Source organism: Grampus griseus, assembly GCF_964374135.1.
Source record: "Grampus griseus genome assembly, chromosome: 8".
NCBI classification, from domain to species: domain Eukaryota; kingdom Metazoa; phylum Chordata; class Mammalia; order Artiodactyla; family Delphinidae; genus Grampus; species Grampus griseus.
In genome coordinates this window covers 103,469,819-103,494,185 of record NC_139002.1, presented here as the reverse complement: position 1 = coordinate 103,494,185, position 24,367 = coordinate 103,469,819, and the positions used below count along the sequence as shown (strand labels likewise).

Genomic DNA, 24,367 nt, shown 5'->3' with positions numbered 1-24,367 from the left:
CATGGTGTCCTGCTGCCCATGCCACACTGAGGACCCCATTCACTGTCACAGACGCCCAAGGGGAGGGGCCCTAGTCCTGGAACCGCACTATTACCGGGACACATGGCTTCCTCCTTCCAGCTCCTGAAATGTTCAGTGTGAACCCCAAGCCCCCAAACAGTGCCCACCCTCCAGGGCCAAAGCCCACAGTTACCACTGCTGCCTCCTGCGGCGCTTCCAGTGCTCTGGTGTGTGGGTCTCGTGCTGTCCCGTGCCCACCCGCCAACAGCACCTGTGGGAAACAGACTGCCTCCTGGCCAAGCCCGGGGCACGAGGAGACCTCAGGGCTGGCAGGAGAAACCCCCAGACCTCCTGGGTTCTCTGGCCTCTCCCCTGAGGCACTGGCATCCAGACTGGGCCCTGGGTCCCAAGCCCAGAGCGTGAGGTGCGAGCTGATGGCACAGCGTCCAGCAGGCCGGGCCAATTAGGCTCACTGGACAGGGACAAAGCGTCTGCCTGCCCACTGCCAGCTCCTTGTTCCCCTGCTCCCTGCGGAGCTGTCACCTTGGTTCCCACCATGAACCCCAAAAGCCCCCTTGGACCTTCCCACCCTGGGAGTCCCTCACCAACCGCTGAGACTAAAAAGCTTTACTCTGGGTTCTCCACCTGTGTCTAGCTTGGCAAGCCCAGCGGGCTGCATCCCAATACACAGCCTATAATTAACTCCCAGGCTGTAATTAACACACTCTCGTTATTTCACACCATAAACCACCCCAAAATTTGCTGGAAATTGATTTTATTATTGATAAGTCACATGATACGAAAGGATAAGAATATTCGAAGGACACTTAGTAAGATACTGCTCTGCCCGAAAGGGCAGGCAGAAAAAGTTAAGGTACAGTGGATGCTAAGAAAATAGGAAAAAGAGGCTGAAGAGTCAAAACAAGTAGTTTGTGTGTACACCACCGCCCCACCCCCCCCCCCGCCAGGCCCCTCAACCCATCAGGTAAGAATGCACCTGGCATCAGAACAGTGAGCTGGGAGCCGGGGAGGGGCTCCAGGAGGAGAGATGAGGTGTCCTACGGCTAGGACGTTCCAAAGGACTGGAGACGCCTGTGTATTGACAGATAACAGTCCCTACTGCTGAAAGGCAAGCCACCTCGAAACATCTGGAATGCTCAAGAGTCACCAAAGAGAGAAGGAGGTGACTGGAAATCCAGAGACAAGAGGTTCACATTTCCTCTCCCACATTCTCCCCTGGGAAGGGAAGACAAAGCAAAGCCTGTGCTGAGCTGGGACTGCCTCAAGTCCCAGGAAGCGCTCATGAAAGCCAGGGACCTACCACGGAGGAGCCCGAGGGCTGGGAGGCCCTCCCCGTGGCCAGCTCATCTGGGGGAAGGCAGGCGGGTGTGGGAAGAGCCATGCCCAGGCCACATCCAGCCTACCTACAAGGTCCTCAGGAAGGAGGAGACCACTCCCGTCCTGGGGTTTCCCGTGCATGGGCCGGCCCCCTGGCTCAGGCTGGGTGAAACCACAGCGCCATCCTGGAAGGAGCGCCAGTGGCTCTGAGGCTGGTGGCAGCAACCTTGTGAGTTGCCCAAGTTCACAGGCTTCATGGAACCAAAGCAGACAAAGAAAGATCAAAACTAAAACCTGAAGCCCAAGGGGGTTTGGGAGCTCCTCCGGGTGTGGACCGTGGGTCCAGTGGACTTGCTGGTCCACAGGACAGCCAGCTCCCAGCACAGTGGCATCACCAAAGATGAGCAAGCACACTTTCCTTCTGGTCAGAGTGTCTCCTGCCCGCAAAAGAGGCCTGAGTGAGGGGCGCAGGGGCCATCCAGTTTCACCCAGCCGGGGAGGGCTTGGTGGGGGCCTCACCTTCGCTGTTCCTGCTGTGTTTCAGTCCAGGGAGGCCCCCTGCCCTCTCCCCGCAGGGCCACGTCCCAGCCTGGTGGTGTGGGCTGGAATGCAGCAGAAGGAATGCAGGGATGTGGTCACCAAAGTCCAGGGGAAAGACCAAAGACACATAGTACGCCCAAGTGTCCTGAGCCCTATTCCTCCTCCAGTGGGGACACCTGCCTCCAGCGGGGACTTCAGGGCAGGGGATACTGTCCGTTTTGAGAGGGGCACAAAGGCGAGTCCCTGGGTGGGAGGGGGCGGCCGGTGCCTGGTCAGATTGGTCCTGAGACTGCAGCGGGGCCCAGCGTCCAGAGGGAGGGCAGGCAGGCTGCAGGAGGGATCCTGCGGCTGCCCCCAGCTGGCTCTGCACAGCGCAGCCCGGGCAGTGTCCCGGGTACAGAAGTGACTTGTCCACACGCTGAGGCTGCCCTCCTCCCAGCGCTCCCCCTCAGGTAGCATGATGCTGGGCCACGCCCGGGGGCTGCCCCCGCGCCCTCCCACCAGGCACCGCGGCCCTCAGCCCTGCTCCAGGCTCTCGGTGGGCTGCACCACGGCGTAGGTCCCCTGGCCCAGGGAGAGTTGCCGGCTGAAGAAGGACGTGCTGCGCTTCGGTTTCACCCGCTTGATCTGCTCACCTGTCGGGGAGCAAGAGGGACACGCTGAGGGGAGGGGGCCCAGCCCCAGGGGAGCCCCTTCTGGAGCCTGTTCAGGATGAGCTCTCCTCTTCACTCCTGCCGGCTTTGAGCCTCAGCCCCACCCCAGCTCTCCCACCAACGACAGGACACGTGGGGTGGGTGGCCAGCCTCCAAATCAGAGGCCACCAGGGTTTGCATTTGATGCTGGGCCTGCTGTGCTGTCTAAACCTGTTCAAGAAGAGACCAGAGAGGTGTACAAACTTCCAGCTGTAAGTCACAGGGGTGTAATATATAGCATATGGAATATGGTCAATAATATTGTAATAACTCTGTATGGTGACAGATGGTAACTAGACTTACGATCATTCTGTAACATATAAAAATACTGAATCACTATGTTTGTCAAAATCACTATATATATCACAATATATAATATATTGTATGTCAACTATAATTCAATTACAAAAAAAAAAAAAGAAGAAGAAGAAAAAAAGAACAGGCCAAAACCACAAAATACCTATAACACAAACTACTGGCTGAAGGTAACCCTCAATGAGATAAAAAGACCTCTTTTTCTTTGGCCTCACTGCGAGGCTTGCGGGATCTTAGTTCCCCGACCAGGGCCCCGGCAGTGGAAGCCTGGAGTCCTAACCACTGGGCCGCCAGGGGAGTCCCTAAAAAGACTTCTTAAAAGTTAAAAATTTCAAGCCAGGTGATCAAGGTTAATATCAACAGTCATAAATCATGTTGATAAGGTACCTTTGATATGATGTAGTAAAAATGGCATGTTACCTCTGTGATCTTCCTCCCCCAAACCCATAACCCCATCTAATAATGAGAAAATCGTAAGAGAAATTCCAATAAAGGGGCATCCTACGATATCCCTGACAAGTACGCCTCGAGACTGTCAAGGTCATCAAAAAACAAGGAAAGTCTGAGTAACCTGTCACAGCCAAGAGGAGCCTAAGGAGACATGGCAACCAAATGTAGGGTGGTGTCCTGGATGGGACCCTGGGACTGAAAAAGGACGTTAGGTTAAAACTAAGGACTTTAGTTAATAATACTGCATCATATCGGTTCATTAATTCTGACAAATACACCATATTAACATAAGACGTTAATTTAAAAACTCAAGCCACAAAAGAAAAACAGGCAACAGAAATGAACAGCAACGCAGGAAGAAACTGTACGTGATCAAGCGTGTAGAAACGATGCCACTTCACCAGCATCCAAACCCTAACTCCAGTGAGTTCTCCGCCCCTCAGGACGGTAACACCCATCGTGGGTGAGGGTGGGGAAGGCAGGTGCCTCCTTTCCTCCTGGGACGGGCACAGTGGGCACACACTTTGACCCAGCAACCCCATTTCTAGGAATTTATCCTGAGGAAACAGTTCAGGTTCCAGGTAAGGATTTGGCTACAGGTACGTTGTTTGTAGTAGCTGAGAACTACAGTCAGCCCTAGGACAATGCCAACCCTCTGCGCAGTCGAAAATCTGGGTATAACTTACAGTTGGCCCTTCATATACCCGTGGTTCCTCCTTATCCACCGATTCAACCAACCAGTATTTACTACTGAAAAAGACCCGCGTGTAAGTGGATCCGCGCAGCACAAACCGGTGTTGTTCAAGGGTCAACTGTAACTATGATGTCCACCAACAGGGGATGGCGGGGGAAGGGGCTGAGCTCACTAGGAGAGGAAGACAGCAACTGTGGTAACAAGTGTGTCAGAGAAAAATTATAAATTATTTTGCTTTTTCCGATGATAAAAATGACATGCTTGTAAAAATTTAAATGCCAGAACGAAGCACGAAGAAAAAAGGAAAGTTACAGCAGCTGATGGCTGCAAAGGGGTCCCTCCCTCCTTGTGCACGTGGACGCTGTCTCGCATGCTAATGAGCACCTAGTACCTAGTACTCGTGCCTGATTTTCTCCTAGTACCTGATTTTTTCTACTCAGTGCTATTTTGTGAACCTCTTGCCATTTGAAAACCAAAAAAAAAAAACCCTTTTTATTTTGGAATAATTCTAGACTTACAGAAAAGTTGCAAAGATAATACATAGAGTGCTTGCATATCCTCATAAGCCTCTCCTGTGTCAGCACGGTCCGGCTGTTACCACGGTCTGTGTCATAGATAAGAACACTGGTACAGCTTTATCAACTAAGCGGCAAACCTGTGGATTTCACCTGTTCTTCCACAATGTCCGCTGTCTGTTCTGGGACTCGATCCAAGACACCACAGTGTGCTAGGGTACGTATGGCATCTTTACCAGCTGCACTGATCCCACAGGGTGTGGGCCCATCGTTCCTGTACCCACACCTTTAATAACAGACACTGGTAGTTTCTACTTTTTCACATCTGGACACGTCTGCGGACGCAGCAGTGAGAAGGGACGGAGAAGGGCTCTTACTGCCAGAGCCCCAGAGGCCTCAGATTCCCTGTCGCAGAGCTCAGACGATGGGACACCTGTGCCCAGCCTGCCCCCCACGCCCCAAGCCAGGTCCTGCCGCTGGAGGCTAACTCACCGGGTCTGGAATTGCTCCCCACCTCCCTACCCTCCAGAGCTCCCCATGGCGTGCGTGTGCACGCGCGTAGGTACACGTGTACACCGCGAGGGGGTCACTCACCCTCCTCCACGTAGTCGATGGTGGAGAGATGCTGGATCCGGCTGCACACCACGCTGCCCTGCCTCCGCAGCTGGGGGTGTTGAGTGGGGGGTGGTGAGGAGCCAGGGGCCGAGGCCGGGCCGGCCGCGCTCTCCTGAGGGGTGGCGGGCTCCGCGGCCTGGCTCAGCTCGATGCAGTACTCGATGAGGCTGCTCATCAGCTCGGCCTGGGGAGGAGAGGGGGCCGGCGTGAGGCCTGGCGGGGGGAGCCCTGGCCCAGGCCCACCTCTCCCTACCTGCTGCAGAGCCAGATGAACCGAACCCACAGCCCCCTGCCCTCTGGTGGGGGAGGCAATGAGGAAACCAACACGCTTTACGCAAGGAGAAGGAAGGGGGGTGTGCTCTGTGGGCCAGAGGCAGGGGAGGCCTCCCATGTGGGGGGACTTCAGGGGTCAGAGATGGGCTGGGAAAGAAGGAACACTCTAGCTAGAAGGCGCAGGTCGGGAGGGAGGAGGGGGCAGGGCTCTCTGGGCCTGTGCGTTCGCTGAGAGAAGAACCCGCAGTCAAGGAGAAGGCGGTGGTGAGGTCACCGGGCGGGGAAAGCGGCTCCCTCTGGGCACGTTCTTCTAAAGTGACGTCTTCTCAACAGACTGGAAACGTTATGCATGTTGACATAAAAGGTGATGTGACCAGATGTCAGCGGGCACGGTCTGGGCACCATATGGCGGGGATGGCAGGGGATTGCAGACCCACAGACAGAAAGCTGCCAGCAGGTGGTGTCGCTTAGGCAGCATGTGTTTATGAAGTGTCACCCCGCTGCAGGCGGCAGGACACAGCAGGGACTGAGGTGAACAGATGCCTGCCGCGTGTCCTAAGAGAACCCGCTGGGGAGCAGGGTCAGAGGCCAAGGGGGCAGCTGGTGCCCAGCTGCCCGATGGGGTGGCCCGAGGCCTCCCCAGAGCCACACAAGCTGCCCTGCGCAGGGAGAGCAGGGCAGGGAACCGTGCACAGGCGGGTCCGGGCTCCACACCGGCCTCCTCGCCTCCCCGAGGGAACTGCGCTGAGCTGAGAGGGGCGCTGGGCAGCGGGCAGCCGGTGGGGACAGGCCCTGAGCCCTCTGAGTTTCTCTAACACCGCTTGATGCTCCTGAGGTTCGGGGACGCTGCCGTTATACCTCAGCCACATCCGACAGAATGAAATATCCACTCGGGATACAACTCAGCAAACTAGAAATGGACGGGAACTTCCTTAACCTGACGACAGGCGTCTATGAAAAACACACAGCTAACACCACACCTACTCAGAGCAAGACGGAATGCTTGGGCTTCCCTGTTGGCGCAGTGGTTAAGAATCCGCCTGCTGATGCAGGGGACGCGGGTTCGAGCCCTGGTCTGGGAAGGTCCCACATGCCGCAGGCCCGTGCGCCAGAACTGCTGAGCCTGTGCTCTAGAGCTCGCGCGTCACAGCTGCTGAACCCGCGTGCCACAACTACTGAAGCCCGCACGCTTGGAGCCCACGCTCCGCAACAAGAGAAGCCACCGCAATGAGAAGCACGCACACCACAACTAAGAGTAACCCCCGCTCGCCACAACTAGAGAAAGCCCGCAAGCAGCAACAAAGACCCAACACAGCCAAAAAGAAATAAATAAATTTATATAAAAAAAAAGACTGAATGCTTTCCCCTCAAGTCAAGGATGTCTGCTCACACCTACTCACCACTGTAACGGGGGTCCGAGGCAGTGCTATCAGCCAAGACAACTGAGAGGCAAACAGACTGGAAAGTTAGAATACAACTGTCCCTGTTCATAGACAATGTAACTGTCCACACAGAAAATCACAAAGAATCTGCAAAAAAGATACTAGAAATAGTGAGTGAGTTCAACAGGGTTACAGGATAAAAGGATATATGGTAACAGAATCAGGTGCATTTCTATTCACCACAATGAATAACTGGAAATTGAAATTAAAAATAGTACCATCTCTGGTAGCACCAAAAAAGGGGGAGGGGGAGATAAATCTAATAAAAGATGCACAAGACTTGTATGCTGAAAACCATAAAATGTTAGTGAAAGAAATCAAAGACAAATAAATGGAGATATAAAATAAATGGACTGGAAGATTTAAGAACATCTTTTTAAAAGACATTTTTTAGGAAAAAACATCAAGTTATAGACTGAAAGAAGACATCTGCAAAATATATATCAGATAAGGGACCGGTAGGCAGAATATATAATGAACTCTTACAGCTTGGTAAGAAAACAACCCAATTTAAAAAATGGATAAAGGAAAAAAAAATGGACAAAGGGAATCCTCTTGCACTGTTGGTGGGAATGTAAATTGATACAGCCACTTCGGAGAACAGTTTGGAAGTTCCTTAAAAAACTACAAATAGAACTACCATACGACCCAGCAATCCCACGACTGGGCATATACCCTGAGAAAACCATAATGCAAAAAGAGTCATGTACCACAATGTTCATTGCAGCTCTATTTACAATAGCCAGGACATGGAAACAACCTAAGTGTCCAACGACAGCTGAATGGATAAAGAAGATGTGGCACATATATACAATGGAATATTACCCAGCCATAAAAAGAAACGAAATTGAGCTATTTGTAGTGAGGTGGATGGACCTAGAGTCTGTCATACAGAGGGAAGTAAGTCAGAAAGAGAAAAACAATTACCGTATGCTAACACATATATATGGAATCTAAAAACAACAACAACAAAAAATTGGTTATGAAGAACCTAGGGGCAGGACAGGAATAAAGATGCAGACATAGAGAATGGACTTGAGGACATGGGGAGGGGGAAGGGTAAGCTGGGACGAAGTGAGGGAGTGGCATGGACATACATACACTACCAAATGTAAAACAGATAGCTAGTGGGAAGCAGCCGCATAGCACAGGGAGATCAGCTCGGTGCTTGGTGACCACCTAGAGGGGTGGGATAGGGAGGGTGGGAGCGAGACTCAAGAGGGAGGAGATATGGGGATATATGTGTATGTATAGCTGATTCACTTTGTTGTAGAGCAGAAACTGGCACACCATTGTGAAGCAATTATACTCCAACAAAGATGTTAGAAAAAAAAAAGTAAAAAAAAAAAAAAGGACAAATGATTTGATCAGACATTCCATCGAAGAAGACCTATGGATAGCAAATGAACACACGGATGGATAATCAACATCATTAGTCATTATGAAAATGCAAATTAAAACCACAATGACTTATCACTACCACACAGTTATTAGAATGGCAAACAAACAAAAACTGACCACACCAAGTGCTGGGCAAGGATGCGGAGCTACTGGGACTCTCAGACATTGCTGGTGGGATAACAAAATGGTGCAGTCACTTTGGAAAACCATTTGGTAGTTTCTAGTAAAGCTGATTATATGTTTATCATACAGTCCAGTAATCCCATTCCTAGGTATTTATGCAAGAGAAATGAAGGCACACGCCCACACAGTAGCCTGTACTCAAATGTTCAGAGCAGCTTTATTCACAAAAGCCCCAAACAGGAAACAACCCAAACAAGTGGGTGAAGAGCTGACCTGCAGTGTATCCATACAACGGAATACTATTCAACAAGCAGCAGGAACGAACCGCTACACCACGAAAGGTGGACGAATCTCAGGAGCCTGAAGCTTAGTGACAGAGGCCGGGCTCGAAAGGCTGCATACAGTATAGATACTGCAGGGCTGGGCCACTATTTGCTTATCTATCTACCAGTTGACAGACGTTTATGTTGTTTCCAATTCTTTGGTTATGACAAACGAAGCTGCTATGAATATCTTAGTATAAGTCTTGTGTGGACCTATATCTCCATTTCTCCTGGGTAACTATGATGCACGTGTTTATGACATTCTGGAGAAAGCTGAACTCTAGGGATAGCTAAGGGGAGCTGTCAAGTAGCGGGTGAAGAGGTGAGTCTTAAATCAGAAGCAAAATGTACGAAACAATTAAAAAAAAAAAAAGCACAACCCCAAAGAAAAATTAGCAAAAGACCTCAAGGAACAGGGTATCCAGATGGTGGATACACACATAAAAGATGCTCAACCTCATTAGTGTGCGTGTGTGTGTGTGTGTGTGTGTGTGTGTGTGTGTGTGTGTGTGTGTTGTCAATTAAAACCACATGGAGATTTGGGGGTGATGGAAATAATGCCAATTAAAAAATGGGCAAAAGAAAAAAAAAATGGGCAAAAGACGTGAATAGACATTTCCCCTCTAGAAAGATACATGGATGTATCTAAGCACCTCCATAGCTTGCCTGTGGTGGCAGTGGTTACAAGGGTGTGTGAACGTGTTAAAACTCACTTTTATTGTAAATTATACCTCAATAAAGTGACTAAATAATAAAGGAAGAAAACACAAGGAGATACTCCTCCTCACCCACCAGACTGGCTGAACGTTCACGATGACAGTACTAACTACTGCCGCAGCCAGCATCCAGCCACCGTGGGTGAACGCCGAGCACAGCACCTGCCTGTGACCCGGCCTGTCGGCTCCTGGGCGCGTACCTGGACGCGCACACAGAGGACATGTGAAACACTGACCACGCAGCACTGTCTGCAACAGTCCCAAACTGGAGACCCAAGTGCCCGTCCGCTATGGTATGGAAAAGTCAACAGCAGCAAATTCACATGTGGGAACACCCGAGAGCCGCATGAAAGACCAAAGCACTGCCACCTGCAGTGGGGACGAGGATGGAGCTCACAGACACAGGGCTGAGCGCAAGACACCGGGCAGAACAGAACACACTGTGGGAACCCACTGCCCTAAGGCTCAAAACCAGGCAGAATGACTCTGGGGTGACACAAGTCAGGATGCGGAGGTCCCTTGGTGGGGGCAAGGCTGGGAGGGGGCTCAAGGGGTCTTTCTTAATCTGAAAGGTGTTACATGGGTTTCTTTGGGGAAATTTGTTGAGATTAAGAGCTGGGGGGCTTCCCTTGTGGCGCAGTGGTTAAGAATCCACCTGCCAATGCAGGGGACACGGGTTCGAGCCCTGGTCCGGGAAGATCCCACATGCCGAGGAGCAACTAAGCCTGTGTGCCACAACTACTAAGCCTGTGCTCTAAAGCCCGTAAGCCACAACTACTGAGCCCACGTGCCACAACTACTGAAGCCCACGCGCCTAGAGCCCGTGCTCAACAAGAGAAGCCACCGCAATGAGAAGCCCGCGCACGGCAACGAAGAGTAGCCCCCTCTTGCCACATCTAAAGAAAGCCCGTGCACAGCAACCAGGACCCAACGCAGCCAAAAATAAATAAATAGATTTATATATTGAAAAAAAGAGCTGGGCACTTTTCTACATGTATATTATAATTCAATAAAATGTTTACTTAAAAAAGAACTCTACGGAATTCCTTGGCGGTCCAGTGGTTAGGACTCCGCGCTTCCACTGCAGGGGGCATGGGTTTGATCCCTGATCGGAGAACTAAGAGTGATGTAGAAAATGTGATGTCATCAGCATAAAGGTTGGGACGGCCGAGTGTTCAAAGACGAGAGAGGGAAGAGCTAGGACAGGGAGAGAACTCCCTTGCGAGGCCCTGGAAAGGAGGCCCAGCAGGGGAGACAGGGGGAGAAGGGCAGGAGGTGGGAGGGGCCTGTAGGGCCCAGGAGGGGAGCCTGCAGGAGCAAGAGCAGGCACCGGGTATCGGGTGTAGCAGGGCAGAGGCTGCTGGGGTTGGAGCAGTGGGTGCAGCGGTGGGAAGGAAGGCGTAGAGGGAGCAACGGGAGAAGCCTGGCTGTGGTGGGCCCCCAGGAGGGGGCACGTGCTTTCACAGGAGTCCCTGGAGCCCGTCTCTGTGCTTGGGGCGGAGAGCAAGGAGGCCCTGAGTCCTGGAAGGGCTCTCTGGAGAAACCAGGGTGGGAGGGGAAGGGGCGGGGATGAAGGTTTGGCTGGGAAGACCAGGTGCCCAATGGATGAAAGTGAAACAAAGGCAAAGAGGGGTCTTAGCCATTCCATGCCTGCTCGTCACCTGAGAGCCCCGCTCACGGGGTCTCAAGGACCGAGGGAGCCAGTGCGGGCTGGTCACACAGTACCGGGCAGCCCTCCACCAACCACTGCCCCACCACCTGGCCAGGCCTTCCGAACCCGCAAGGGTGGCTCCCAGTCAGCAGGAGCTGGCCCCCTGGTCCCCAGGCCCTCAGCAGCCCTCTCACCTCCTTGCCACCCAGCCTGGAGCCTCCAATAGTCTGGGACCCCCTGAGCACACCCTCCCCGACCCCCATCCCCACCCCCAGTGCAGGCAACACCCACCACTACCTGCTTGGAGTAGATCTTGAGGAGCTTGTTGACCGGTGTGCCCTCATTGTCCCCGTCGAACTCCAGCCACAGGACAGACTCCTCCTCCTCGGGAGAGGTGTGGTCCCACGACAGCTCCTGGAAGCGCAGGCCCAGCAGGACGTGCTGGCCAGCGGGAGACACAGAGCTTGGACTCCTTTGGGCAGAGGCCTGCTCCCCTGCCCCATCCCACGCGGGCATCGCCAGGAGGATACACCTGGCCAGGCTATTTACCTCCAAGGCTGAGCCTAAATTCAGGTGTCAGTTTCTCTCAGGAGAAGAAGCCCCGCTTCCATCAGACCCTCAAAGGAGGCTGTGGTCCAGGGAGGATGAGACCCCCTAAACCACGCACTTCTCATCAGTGGGTCAAGCTCCTGACAGCTGGGGTAGTGACTCGGGGAAAGGAAGGTGGGGAGGGGAGGCCTTTCCCCTGCGATCAGCTGGTTAGCATCTCAGCAGGAGGCCGGATGTGGGCCCGGCATGTTGGGGCACAGATGCCCAGGAAGGGCTGGGATCCCTCCCTGGGGACAACCAGAAGTCTCCCCCAAACTTCTCTGCTGGCTTAGCAGGGACCCCTGTCCAGGCGCAGAGAGGCCCACAGGGCAGGCTGCCGACACCACCTCCTACACAGGCAGCCGAGACAACCAGCACCAAATGCAGGAAGGAGGGCCCCCAGTCCCGCAGGAGAAGCTCCCAGGGCTTCTTTGGAAAACCACCAGCTAGTCTCCAGCCACTGGCCAGGCAGAGCAGCCAGGCCCTACCAGACTCTCCACCTGTCTCCAGCTGCAGCCTCTCCCTGTCCACGCCACCGCCCTGCCTAGCAGGCTGGGCAGGAGAGCTGACCCACAGCAGACCCAGGGAAGCCCCCGGGATGACAGTGGAAGCCCCAGGGACATCTGAGGGAAGGAGGCCAGACAGGCCGCCCACCTGCTCCCAGGCCAGCCAGAAGCCCAAGGGAACCAGGAAGGCCTGGGTAATGACCCCACTCCCTTCCTCTCCAGTGAGGCCCCCACTCCAGGTCCCACCCTGAAGGAGCAGCAGGTACCTTCTCCCTGCTGTCAATGACATGCACACCCTCCAGACTGATGGCCACAGACACTGGCTTTTGCCCTCCCCGGTGCAAAAAGCCCTGGGCTGGTTTGTCAATCTCGCCGTGGAAGAAGGCAGACCTGGGGAGGGAAAGTGGGGTTAGGCTGTCCCCTCCAGCAGCGAGAACAGATGGCCTAGGGTCTGGGTTCACCCACCAGGGAATGCTCTGGCCAGCCCCTGTCCCAGGCACCTGAGAAGCTTAAGCTGTTTGGGTGACAGAAGTTAAATGGAAACCCACCCCAGGGGAGGGAGAAACTGAGGGGGCGGCGAGAAGGAGGCTTCATGGAGGTGGTGGCATCTGAGCTGATCAGGCAGGAGGAGGAACTGGGTGGCACAGCGAAGGGTAGGCACTGCAGGCAGAGGGTAGAGCATGAACCCGGGTGTGGGACAGAGCAAGTTACGTTCAGGGAACAGCCAGGAGCCCAAGGGCTCAGGGTCTGCAGGCTGTGGTTGCTGGAGGCTGGGAGAGCCCCGCTGCCCACCGTCCCCCAGGGGCTGCCCAGGCAGAGAAGCAGCTTCAGGACTCGACACCAAGAAAGGGAAAGGGCGCATCAACCTTAGGACACCCACCCGCTGAGCTGTCCCTCCTCCATCCTGCCCGGCCACGGCCTCTTCCTCTCCTCTGGCTGCCCTGGGCCTTCGCCCACACGCCCCCTCAGCCCTGGCTAAGCCAGAGCCCTAGTTAAATCCTGCAGCCCCAGGCTTCTCTGGTGGCACAGTGGTTAAGAATCCGCCTGCTAATGCAGGGGACACGGGTTCGAGCCCTGGTCCAGGAAGATCCCACATGCCGCCGAGCAACTAAGCCTACGTGCCGCAACTACTGAGCCTGCGCTCTAGAGCCCGCAAGCCACAACTACTGAGCCTGCGTGCTGCAACTATTGAAGCCCACGTGCCTAGAGCCCGTGCTCCACAACAAGAGAAACCACTGCAATGAGAAGCCCGTGCACCTCAACAAAGAGCAGCCCACGCTCGCTGCAACTAGAGAAAGCCCGTGCGCAGCAACGGAGACCCAACCCAGCCAAAAATAATAAAAAAACAAAATAAATTTATATATATAAAAAAAAATCCTGCAGCCCCGAGGACAGGACTGGAGACAAGCACGCTCTACCTTCAGTTCCAAGAGCACGGCCCGGTGCTCCCACTCCAGGAAGACTCCCACAGGCTCGCTTCAGGGCTGGGACTCCTAATCCGCTGAGGAAACTGAAGCAACCCAAACAGCGGCCACATGCATCTCGCTCACCATAAAAGCTAAAGACCTTTTGCTGCCCCACACCCACACTGCTGCTCCGCCTCTGGGCTCCATCTCACAGCGCAGCTCCTGAGGAGCTGGTTACACTCACTGATTCTTTTTCTCATTGTCCTCCACCCACTGCTACTCCCAAGATGCTGGAGCCAAGGTCAACTATCAGCCACTCGGGACCTGTTGAACTTGACCTTGAAGCAGCAGCACCTGAGGCTTGGTCACTCCCTCCTCCTCAACACCTCCTTTCGCCGGGCTGGTGGAGACCCTCCCGCCTTGCTGGCCGGGCTCCTTCTCTGTCTGGTCCACACTCACTTGCTGGGGCTCCTGGTTTCAAACAGCACCTGCATGCTGATGACTCACCCATTACCCAAGTCTAGACTCAGAAACCCAAATGCCCGCTAGGATCGCCACCTGGGTCGCTGGAGAGCATCTCAAAATCAACACGTTCAAGGACAAGCCCCCGAACTTCCCTGACCTGCCCCCCGCCACACACCATCCTGTCTCAGCTGATGACAAGGCCACCCTGCAGCTGTTCAGGCAGAAACCTGGAGTCCTCTCTGCCTGCTCTCCTTCACCTCCTGTACTGCACATCTTGCAAATTCCTTCAACTCCACCCTCGACGTCTCTGGAATCTGGCCGCGTCTCCCCTCCTGCGGTACCGCCATGCGGCCTGAGCCACAGTACCCTGTGGAGTACGGCCACTGTCCTCACGGGCCGTCCAGCTGCTCCCTTGCCCCCCTGTAGTCTGTTCTCGGCTTCTACTGCTTGCTGTCTCTCTCGCCACTAGAACGGCCTCTTCACGGGCAGGGATGGCGGTCTCTTTTGTTTACTGAGGTCTCCAGCACCTAGAGGGTGCGGGCACACAGTAGGCACACAAGAGCTATTGGCTAGACGTGCCTGCATGAATGAGATCTGGCCGAGGGGGAGGTGGGCAGGTCCATGGACCACGTGGCTGCGGCAGGAGGAAGGAGAGGACCTGTCTGGTGTCCTAGCCCGTGATGGGGAAGGCGGAGGACGAGTGTCCAGCCTGGGACCTGCGGGGCCCCAGGTGCTGGCATCCGGACACACCTCGCGTGAGGACAGAGCTCAGCGGGAACGGAGATGGGCTCACGGGTCTTGAGGGAGGGACAGTGGGCCTGGGGCTGTGGCCGCGGCCAGGGAGCCGCTCACCCGTAGAAGGGCAGCTCGTGGCACTTGAGGAGGTAGGCGCGGTAGTGGGGGCTGAGGGAGGCCTCGTGCTCGCTCTCGCTGCCGGCTACCTCCTTCACCCTGCGGTAGGCGTTCAGCAGGCCCTGCTCGCCAGTTCCGGCCTTGGTCCCACGGCCCCGGAGGGCAGCGAAGAGCCCGTGGCCCCGCTTACAGAGGTGGGCAGGGAGGAAGGAGTCCAGCTTCTCCCTGTGAAGGAAGGAAAACAGGGCCCAGCATGAGGGCGGCTCCATGCCGGCAGGCTGGGGAGGCGCCGAGGTTCCCAGGGCGTGGGGAGGGCAGGGGGCACCCTGCACACGGACCCCTGGAGAGCCCACTGCCGAGAACCCTGCAGCATGAGAGGCCTGAAGGAGAAGTCAGGAGACCGGGATGAGAGCTGAAACCAGGCCCACCCCAGAAGCAGACTGTGGCCAGAGGAAGGTTTCAGTTTCTAAACTGGTGATTTCGCAACCAAGAAGTGGTCCTAGAGCTATCAATGTTCTGTTCTGCCAAATAGGGAGGTAAAAAAACCACCAACCTACAACTCATCAGCACAGGTTCATGAAGGAAAGGGCATTTTCAATCACACACACAGAGTCGGGAAGCATCCTGGCGTGACGGCACCGTTCTTCCCCCTCAGGCAGCCCCCTGACTCTGGCCAGGCACTGGCCCTTCCAGGTGGACTGCAGCCAGGGCCCAGACTAGGAGCAGTGAGCGCCCTCTCCAAGTCTACGTCTCCACGTTTAAATAAGGACACGGATCCCTACTCACATGGACGGGTGCCGGCAGGCGCCTGGCATGTGGTGGGTGCCAAACAAATATGGCCGAGGTTGTCACTGTCACCAAAGAGGGGAGGGGTCCCCGCAGGGGCTTCTGGAGGACCAACACCCCGGGCCATGGGAAGGGATGGCTGGCCCTGCAGCAGGGCTGACGCAAGGAAGGACCCTGATGCCCAGAGAGGCCCAACTGCAGGGCGGCATGAGGAGGGGTATCCAGGGGGCTGCCCCCACTTCTCAGGGCTGCCGTAGGCATCTTCATCATCTGTCCCCCAACATCCCTGCTTCCAGCCACAGCGCCCACTCGTCATTGGAAATCCCGCCTTCCCACTGTCAGTCCACAGCATCTGTGCAGGCTCATGGCAGGTCCTAAGGGAGGATCTGGGCCTCAGCCAATCAGCACTCTGGCCACTCTGTCTCCTTTGGGTGGACGTGGGCCCAGTCACCAGATGAGTCTTAGAACTCTGGTCACGTGAGGGATGAGGTCTCTCCTTGCCAATGTGCAACTATTGTGGCCACCTGGCCACCACGAGACAAGAGCCTGTCTGACTGAGAGCTGGCCCAGAGGACACAGGGCTGGGCGAGGAGAGTGAGGACAGGATCTGCAGGTTGGGGGTACCCAACTGGAGCCCCTGCACCTCAATCACCCCAGACCCGTCCATTTCTTGACAAAGTCCCTCAAGTCCAAATAGTCTGAGCTGGATTTGCTGTCACTTGCAATAGGACCAGACATGCCTATCACGAGAGCCAGGATTTCTACGGCTGCCAGCCTCCAGCCAGCTCAGCTGGGATCACTCAGGCTCCACTGAGCCCAGGGTAGCCCCTGCTGGGCCCCGACACAGGGCCCTGTCTCTGTGCATCCTCCCCCCGCAACACAACTGTACCCTGAAGGGCTGGTGTGGGTTAGAGCCCTGGGTCTAGGACAGGCTGTGTTCAAAGTTCATCTTCAGGGCTTCACTGGTGGTGCAGTGGTTAAGAATCCGCCTGCCAATGCAAGGGACACGGGTTCGAGCCCTGGCCCGGGAAGATCCCACATGCCGCGGAGCAGCGGAGCCTGTGTGCCACAACTACTGACCCTGCGCTCTAGAGCCCACGAGCCACAACTACTGAGCCCATGCGCCACAACTACTGAAGCCCGTGCGTCTTATAGCCAGCGCTCCGCAGCAAGAGAAGCCACCGCAGTGAAGCCCGCACACCACAAGGAAGAGTAGCCCCCGCTTGCCGCAAGTAGAGAAAGCCTGCGTGCAGCAACGAAGACCCAATGGAGCCAAAAATAAATAAAATAAGTAAGTTTTTTTAAAAAATTAAAAAAAAAGGCTACATAACTGTTACCAGTTTAAAAAAAAAAAAAGTTCATCTTCTTTGGAAATATCTCTAAACCTTAAGATCACTGTCCACGGAGCTCAGAGACAGCCTGGTCTGCTTCCAGGGTAGCTCAATCGTCACGACCCCAGGCCCTGCCAATTCACACAGCAAAGAGCACGGCTTCTAGAGAGATGGTAGGAAGCACAGAGCCGGCATACTGGAACGTCCGGGAAATGGGGCCTCATCCCTGGAGCTCGAGACTAAGTGAGACTGTCACTGACAACTGGGACTCAGTATTTGGCCACACCCTGGCTGCGACCCCCCAAAAAGAACAAGCCCAACTCCCCCTGACCTCACACGGAGGCCGGGCTCCACCCTCACACACCTCTGGGGGTCCTCTCACGGACGTCACTTCCCCCATCTCCCACTGCCCAGGCCCCTCAGCCCAGAGCAGACGAGGAAAAGGAGGTTCAGAGAGGTGGGGTGACTCACCCAAGGTCACACAGCGTCAGGGCCTCCTGACTCCAGGACCTGGCAAGACCACTTGTAACCAGGATTCCGAGGTCACCCTCCCCACCTCGGGCCCCTGCCTCAGGTCACGCTGGCCCTCACCTCAGGGCACAGGCAGTGGGCTGGCCAGGCTGGTAGGGCCCGAGCTGCACACGGCACACCAGGGCGCCCAGGGCCTCGCAGTCCTCCACGTCGCATGGGTACCGAGCGGCCAGCACGTTGCCCTTGGCCTCCTCGTAGAGCAGCCGCAGGACCTCCTTGTCATGGATCTGCAGGCCGGTGTGGCAGGGAAGGGTGGTTCAGCTGGGAGGGGCACCAGTGTCCAGGGGTCAGGACAAGGGGAGGCTGGACACAGGGCGCCAGACCTGGGTGGTACCGCCTGGGAATCCCTGCCTCACCTGGAGCTCCCGCCGTTTGGGGAAGAACACGTTCCTCCGGAACTGCAGGGAAGGCTCATCTGGGGAGAAAGGAGGGGGTCACCGGCCGGCCGCCCCACGCAGCCAGCTCTGCCCTCTCCCCGACTGGCCCAGTCTCCATTCCCCAAGCCTCCTCCACCACCACTCAGAAAACCCCCGGGCTGTCCAGTGATAGGGGGCGTGGCTTATCGCAAGCTGCTCACTGTGCCCCCAGCCCACCCCTCCGGGGCTCCTCTAAGGGATCCCTCCCTCCTCTGGGGGAGATGCCGGCCCTGCCTCTCAGCCAGGGCAGCTCCACCTGCCAGGGGAGGCCTGGCTGGGCCCGGGGTCCGTGCTCCAGACCCCGGTGGGCCCGAGACAGGGACGCACAGGCAGCAGCACTGACCCATGGCCACGTCATCGTCCGGAGCGTCGGTGAATCGCAGCAGCAGTTCCTGCCACTGGCGGCCCAGCTTGTAGGGCTGGTGCTTGGGCTTCAGCTGCACCTCTGCAGGACGAGAGGGGAAGCGGCCATGAAGCCCTGACCAGTGCGACTGCCACCCACTAACAACAACAACAATGCAACGATGACGCAGTCATGACCAATATTAACTGAAGTAGGCACAAAGTGTCCAGAACCATTTCAAGTGGTTAAAGGCAACTGCCCTGCAATAACCCTACCCTCATTTCATCCAATGAAAATGAGGCTCAGAGAAGAAAAATGAGGCTCGGAGAAGTTAAGGTGTGTCCAAAGTCACACAACAGGGACTTCCCTGGCAGTCCAGCGGTTAAGACTCCGCAGTTCCACTGCAGGGGGCGCGGGCTCGATCCCTGGTCTGGGAATTAAGATCCCGCATGCAGTGTGGCTCAGCCAAAGAAACAAAAAGAAACCCAAACAAACAAAAAAAACAAAGCCACACAGCAATGAGAGGGGGTCAGGTTCCAGGCAGAGTCAGCCTCTGACTGTTCCCTACTGTGCCCAGGATGGGCTGGAGCTGAGAGGCTGTGGCAGACGGAAGGTGCTGGGGCCGGTGGTACAGATGGCTCCAGCACCGCCGTTAGGAAGCAGAGCCCAAAGCTGGTAACTGAGGCCCAAAGGGCCAAGGGGCTGTTCTCCCCTGCTCCTGGCCCTGCCTGGGCCTCTGCCCCGCCAGCCTCCACCCCAGCAACTCCCCCGGGGGCTCTGGGCTCCAGCTGATCTTCCATCCTGCAAGCTCCCTGCCTCAACGCCGTGCCACCCAGCTGCCGCCAGGATCAGTGGCTCCACCAGGAAGCACTCCTGGCAACTTGCTCCTGGCAAGCCTTCCCGGCACACTTCAGACCGTGAGTCCCCTGAGGGCAGGGACACTTTCACTCCTGTTCCTCACCCGACCCCTAGCGTCTAGCTCTCTGCCCAGTACGAGATTGTGGGCGGGCTGCTCTGCACATACTTGTGAGACGAATGAGGTGAGTGGCTAGCTGGGACCCCGGGACACTGTCCACGGTCCCCAGCCAGCCTCACCCCGAGCCCCAGCAGCTCAGAGGACTCCCGTTATCAGAAGAGGACTGCGCTGACCCTGCCGTCCCACGCTTCCAGATGGGGCCTTCCTGCCTGGGGGCTGTCACCCCAACGAGACTGACAGTTCCTGGAGCCCTGTTCCATGCAGAGTGACAATGGCATGCAGAAGGTCAAACCCTCCCAAACATCCACCTTGAAGGGCGGCTCCAGCAGACAGCACCCCGTCCCTGGGGCATATGTCACCCACTCCGGGCGTGGTGCGGGACCAACAGCTCTGAGGGCCCAAGTCAAAGCTGAAGCGGCCTTTCAGCCTTCCTGAACCCAGCCTGGGAACAAAGCGGGCGCTGACTCTGTGCTGGGGCCTCTGGGATGGGGCGGTGCCCCAGGGTGACCCACGGGCCACACAGGCAGCCCATTCATGTTCCGGTGAAGGGGGAGCAGGAATGCGATGACGAGGGAGTGGGGGAGGAAGTGAGTTGCCCCACTGCAGGGACAGGGAGCCTGAGGTAGGGCAGGGGCCCCATGAAACCACCCCCAGCTTTGCAGAGACACGAGCCAAGGGGCCCGCGGTCCTGACCAACAGCCAGAAGGGTGAAGGAGGGGCAGCTGAGCTGGGTGGGGAGCAGCGGAAAGAGACGGATCAGCAGGAAGAGGGTGGGCGAGAGCAGTAGCTGGGCAGGAAGCTCCCACTAGAGGGTGGGGGTGGGGAGACAGGCACTCCCTCTCCGACCAAGTGGGCATACCCTCCCTCCAGGGCACAGGCACAAACTCCTAGGGGGCCAGGGACCAGGCACACCCTTCTTGCCCCTGTTGCTCCACAAGGGAGGGGAATGAGTGCAGAAAACATGCGTGGTCCCGGCACCAGCTGGGGCATCCTCTCCTGGCCCCTCTCCTGACCAAGCCAGCAGGCTAGAAGCCCTATTCTGAGGCCCCAGGGAGCTCCCCATTCCCCCCCACCTCATGTCCCCCAGGCCTGCGGGCTGGAGGGCTCCCACTGCCCTCACTCCCACTCCACCTGCCCGCCTTGGGATCTCAGCCTGAAAGGGCAGGACAGGGTGATCACGGGCCAGAAACCAGGCAAGGCTGGAGGCCCCCTGCAGAGAAGCTGGGTTCCCACCCATCCTCCCCACCCTCAGGAAAAGTCCCATCCTCAGGGGTGGCTGCTTCCTGGGCCGGGTCCCACCTTCCTCCCTGCCTCCACGGAGCAGGATGCAGCTCAAGGAGGCTGGCTGGGGGCCACCCAGGCTTCCATTCTGATCTTGGTCCCACCACTCACTGGTCCCATGGCTCCAAACCTCAATTCTTCATCTGCGTGACCAGGCTGGGCCATGAGGATAAGGTGAAACTCTGCTTGCAAAATGCCAGCTCAGGCTGTGGCACAGACCACGTGCTCGGTGAACACGCGCCCCCTCCCTCCCTGTCCGCCGCCCCCACTCCTCCTGATGTGCAGGCTCCAGCAGCACTGAGGCTGAGGGGTAGGCTTGGCCCCTCCTCTGCCTCCAGCACAAAGAAAAGAGAGGCGGGGGCAGAGGAGCCAGGCCACCTCTCAGGGCTCTGGGTCCTGAAAGCCACGGCCAGCTCCAGGACACAAACATGTCCCACCTTCCCCCGATGTATAGCGGCCAGAGGTTCCAGAAGCTGCCCCTTCCTTCCCCACTGGTCAGCGCCCTTCCAGCCGTTCCCCCTGGGCTTCTCACTGCCAACTCTTACCCAGCAAAGGGGAGACAAGCCAGAGCGCAAAGGCATCCAGGGCAACATCCGGGAGCTGCAGGACCTCACGGACGGCCTGATGCAGCTCATGGGCAGTGAGCGAGGGCAGGTTCTCCACGGCCAGGGGCACCATTGTGTCATCCGCCAGGTACACCAGCACGTCGGCTGCTGCGATGGAGGCCAGGCAGGGTTAGCTGGGCCCACTGCCCAGGCATGCCAACCAGGCGCCCTCCACTCCCCGCTCTGGGGCTGCAGCCCCCACCCTGCAACCCTTAGGGTGACCAAGGCTACATTCCAGAGGCAGAGCCCCGGCATCCCCTAAGGACCCCGTGAAGAGTGCTGTCTGTTAGGACTTACTGAAGACCCTCAAACCACCCAGAAACCTAGCAATTCCAGCCCAGGGACCAGCCTAGACCCACCCTAACCCCCAGAAGTTCAAAATTAGGGCTGCTGCACCCACACACACTCCCCTGGCAGCCCCAAGGACTCTGGTGTGCTTCTCCCCCGAAGGAGAACATTCTACAGGTGGGACTGAGGCAGAGATAGATTGAACCCATCCTGAGGTTACAGTAGTTAGTAAATCAAGCAGGGAGGGAGAGAGCTATCATCCTTAAGCAAATCACTATCTCCCTCTGGCCCAAGCTAACATGGGGACAGAGGATTCTCAAGGCCACCCCAGGGTAAAGCCAGTTCCAGCGCTCAGCTTCCTTGGGACTCTTTAAGACTCAGGACTCAACACGATGGCCTTTCAGTGTTAAACAGAAGTACAATCCAAAAAGTTGAGTGTTCCCTTGTGACAGCCTGTGGGATGCCTATTTGGAGCCTGGAGCCAAAAGGAGACCCTTGAAAGAGCAGCCAGATTCAATTCTCCATCACTGGAACCACAGGTACCATGAAGAAGCACTCAGCTTCGAGGCCAATATACTCGGGGTTCCAATCCTGCCTGGCCTCTGGCTAGTTGACCGATTTCAGAAAGTCAGTGTGTCAAATGCCTCAGGTGCAAAGTATAGCTAATACCTGACTGACTTGTCACTTTTCCACACCTCAACAGACCTTATTTGTTAATTAATAAATAAGATTCTCTTCACTGAAAGAGATGACAAACCAGGGCCACTTCCTCAGGGCTGGGGCCCTAGGAGGGTACAGCGGGGAGAAGACTGGGGACAGGGACCCACCTCGGGCTCCCACGGAGGACACGCTGCTCCGATGGGACCGATCAGCGGGGCCGGGTTGCCCCCCATTGCCTTCTGTTCCGTCCATCTGCAGAGGGAAAGAGAAAAAGCAGCTAGTGGAGAGTCCGGAGCCCTTCAAGCTCTCACTGAGTAAGGAAGGGGTCCCGAACTGATCTACGAAGGTGAACAACCAGGGCTGGAAGCACTGGTGTGCTGACTAGCGCGGTCAGGGGTGGGAGTCCTCAGCCAACTGGAGGTCGGGGCAGGTGGAAGGGGTCGGGGCCGTGGTGGTCAGAAGACGGGTCAAGTTCGGTTCGCCGGGGTGCCCAGGCACGGCACGGCGCACCCCCGTCCGGGGCGGGGGCCCGTGCAGGGCGTCGCCGCTCTCTCACCTTGCAGGGACGCAGCGCCCTTCGCCTCAGTCCAGGTTCCTGCCCTGACCGCGGCCGCCAGCTGCTGCCCCGGCCTCACCGCCGGCGGCACTCTGAAACCCACTTCGGCTCCAGCTCCCGGGGCTGCTACGCGGAAGCAGAGGCGGAGGAAGCGCCGCACACGGCCCCGCCTCTCCGGCCCGCAGGAGCCAATCGGAGCTCGGGGCCGCCGCGCACGCGCCCTGCCTGCCGCCCACGCGCTCACGCCCCTCGCCCGCTCGCGCCTATTCCGGCGTCACGCCTCCAGCTTCTTGTGCCTGCGTTGCGAAAGTTCCTCGCCACCTACTCGAGTGACTGGAGGGCCAGTGGCCCACACAAACAAGGGTCCCGTCTCTTGGCCGGTAACAGGATGTGGCGAAGGTTCAAGGAAATCGGGAATGGGGGCGCGATCTCTGGCGCTCAAACGCGTGTGACTTTGGGCCGGTCCCCTCACCTGTAAAAGGGAGATGCTTCGTGGCTGCGTATCAAGGAGCCACACTGTGCTGGGCGTTGGGTAAAGGTGACGCAAGCCGCCGCCTCTACTGCAGCGCCTCGAGGCCGTGAGGGGTGGTAGGCTCTCCGCGGTGGTCAGGGGACAGGGTCCCTGTCCCCGCTCATCCTGGACAAGCCCCTTCACCTCCGGGCCTCAGTTCCCTCTGTAAAATGAAGAGGTTGTACTCGATGACCTCCAGAGATCCTCAAATTACATGTCAGAGATCCAGGCTGGGCACACCTGTTATTCCAGGGAGCAGTCACATGAGCCTTCACTATCTTGGGACACACAGCCTGGGACACCTTGCGTCGTTCGCAGGCTGGGAGAGGCATTGGGGCCCCGAAGAAGCAGGTGTGAAACCACTTATCCCCAGGCTCATGTCACTAACATGTATGTCCTGGCAAGGCCAGCATGTGTGTGCCTGAGGTGTAGAGGTGCCTCAGAGAGAAAAACAGGTCCATACGGCGCCTTCCTAAGCCAGAGTAGCCAGAGGTTGTTCTAAGTGACAACAATGGGCTGGGGGATGGGGGGGGGGGTGGGAGGTAGAGGGCTCGCCCTGCCCTGATTCCAGCGCATTGGAAGGCAGCTCCAGCTCCTAACCCAGTCCAAGTTTCCTCAGTATTTGAAACAGCTCTTTGCCTGACCTGCGGGACCCACGCTGCCCCCACAGTTGGCCCATTACATCATGTCTTCCTTCCCAGCATGACATGAGGACTCAAGGAAGCTCAGATGTGAGCAGTGGGAATCGGCATCTCCCTCCAGGTTCTCAGCTCTGGGACAGGCCACAGTGGCTTGGTGGCCTCCCTAAACCAGCTGGACTGAAGTATGAACACAGTTCAGTGTGTTGAGTGCTTACTGGGTGTGTGGCCTGGGCTGGGGCAGGGGATGGAGACCTGGGTGAGACGTGGCCCCTGCCCTCAGGGGTTTCACTGGGGAGTGGAGGGAGAGAGGAGAGGGAAAGAAGCCCAGGAGAGATGCATGTTTATTTAATTAAATATTTAGTTTTTTGGCTGCACCGTGAGGCATGCGGGATCTAGTTCCTTGACCAGGGATGGCACAAGGGCCCCCTGCATTGGGAGTGCGGAGTCTTAACCACTGGACCTCCAGGGAAGTCCCGAGAGATGCATGTTTAAAGCTACATAAGATGACAGAATTGCCTTAAGAGCTATAAAATGTCA

At 56.7% G+C, this 24,367-nt stretch overlaps 1 protein-coding gene across 2 annotated transcripts; it reads right to left on the bottom strand.

The window, feature by feature from the left end:
* Positions 1–802: 802 nt before the first annotated feature.
* FRMD8 (FERM domain containing 8) lies at positions 803–22,804 on the bottom strand. 2 transcript variants are annotated; one of them, XM_082660518.1, is made up of 11 exons: positions 22,679–22,804; positions 22,290–22,374; positions 21,115–21,282; positions 18,313–18,414; positions 17,910–17,968; positions 17,614–17,780; positions 14,906–15,130; positions 12,449–12,572; positions 11,386–11,529; positions 5,139–5,343; positions 803–2,513 (listed from the first exon to the last, which is right to left on the bottom strand). In XM_082660518.1, the coding sequence occupies exons 2-11, from the start codon at positions 22,372–22,374 to the stop codon at positions 2,395–2,397; spliced, it is 1,398 nt and encodes a 465-aa protein (XP_082516644.1). In that variant the 5' UTR covers positions 22,679–22,804; the 3' UTR covers positions 803–2,394. The 2 variants fall into 2 exon arrangements, with proteins under 2 accessions (XP_082516644.1, XP_082516645.1); XM_082660519.1 differs by lacking the exon at positions 21,115–21,282.
* Positions 22,805–24,367: the final 1,563 nt, after the last annotated feature.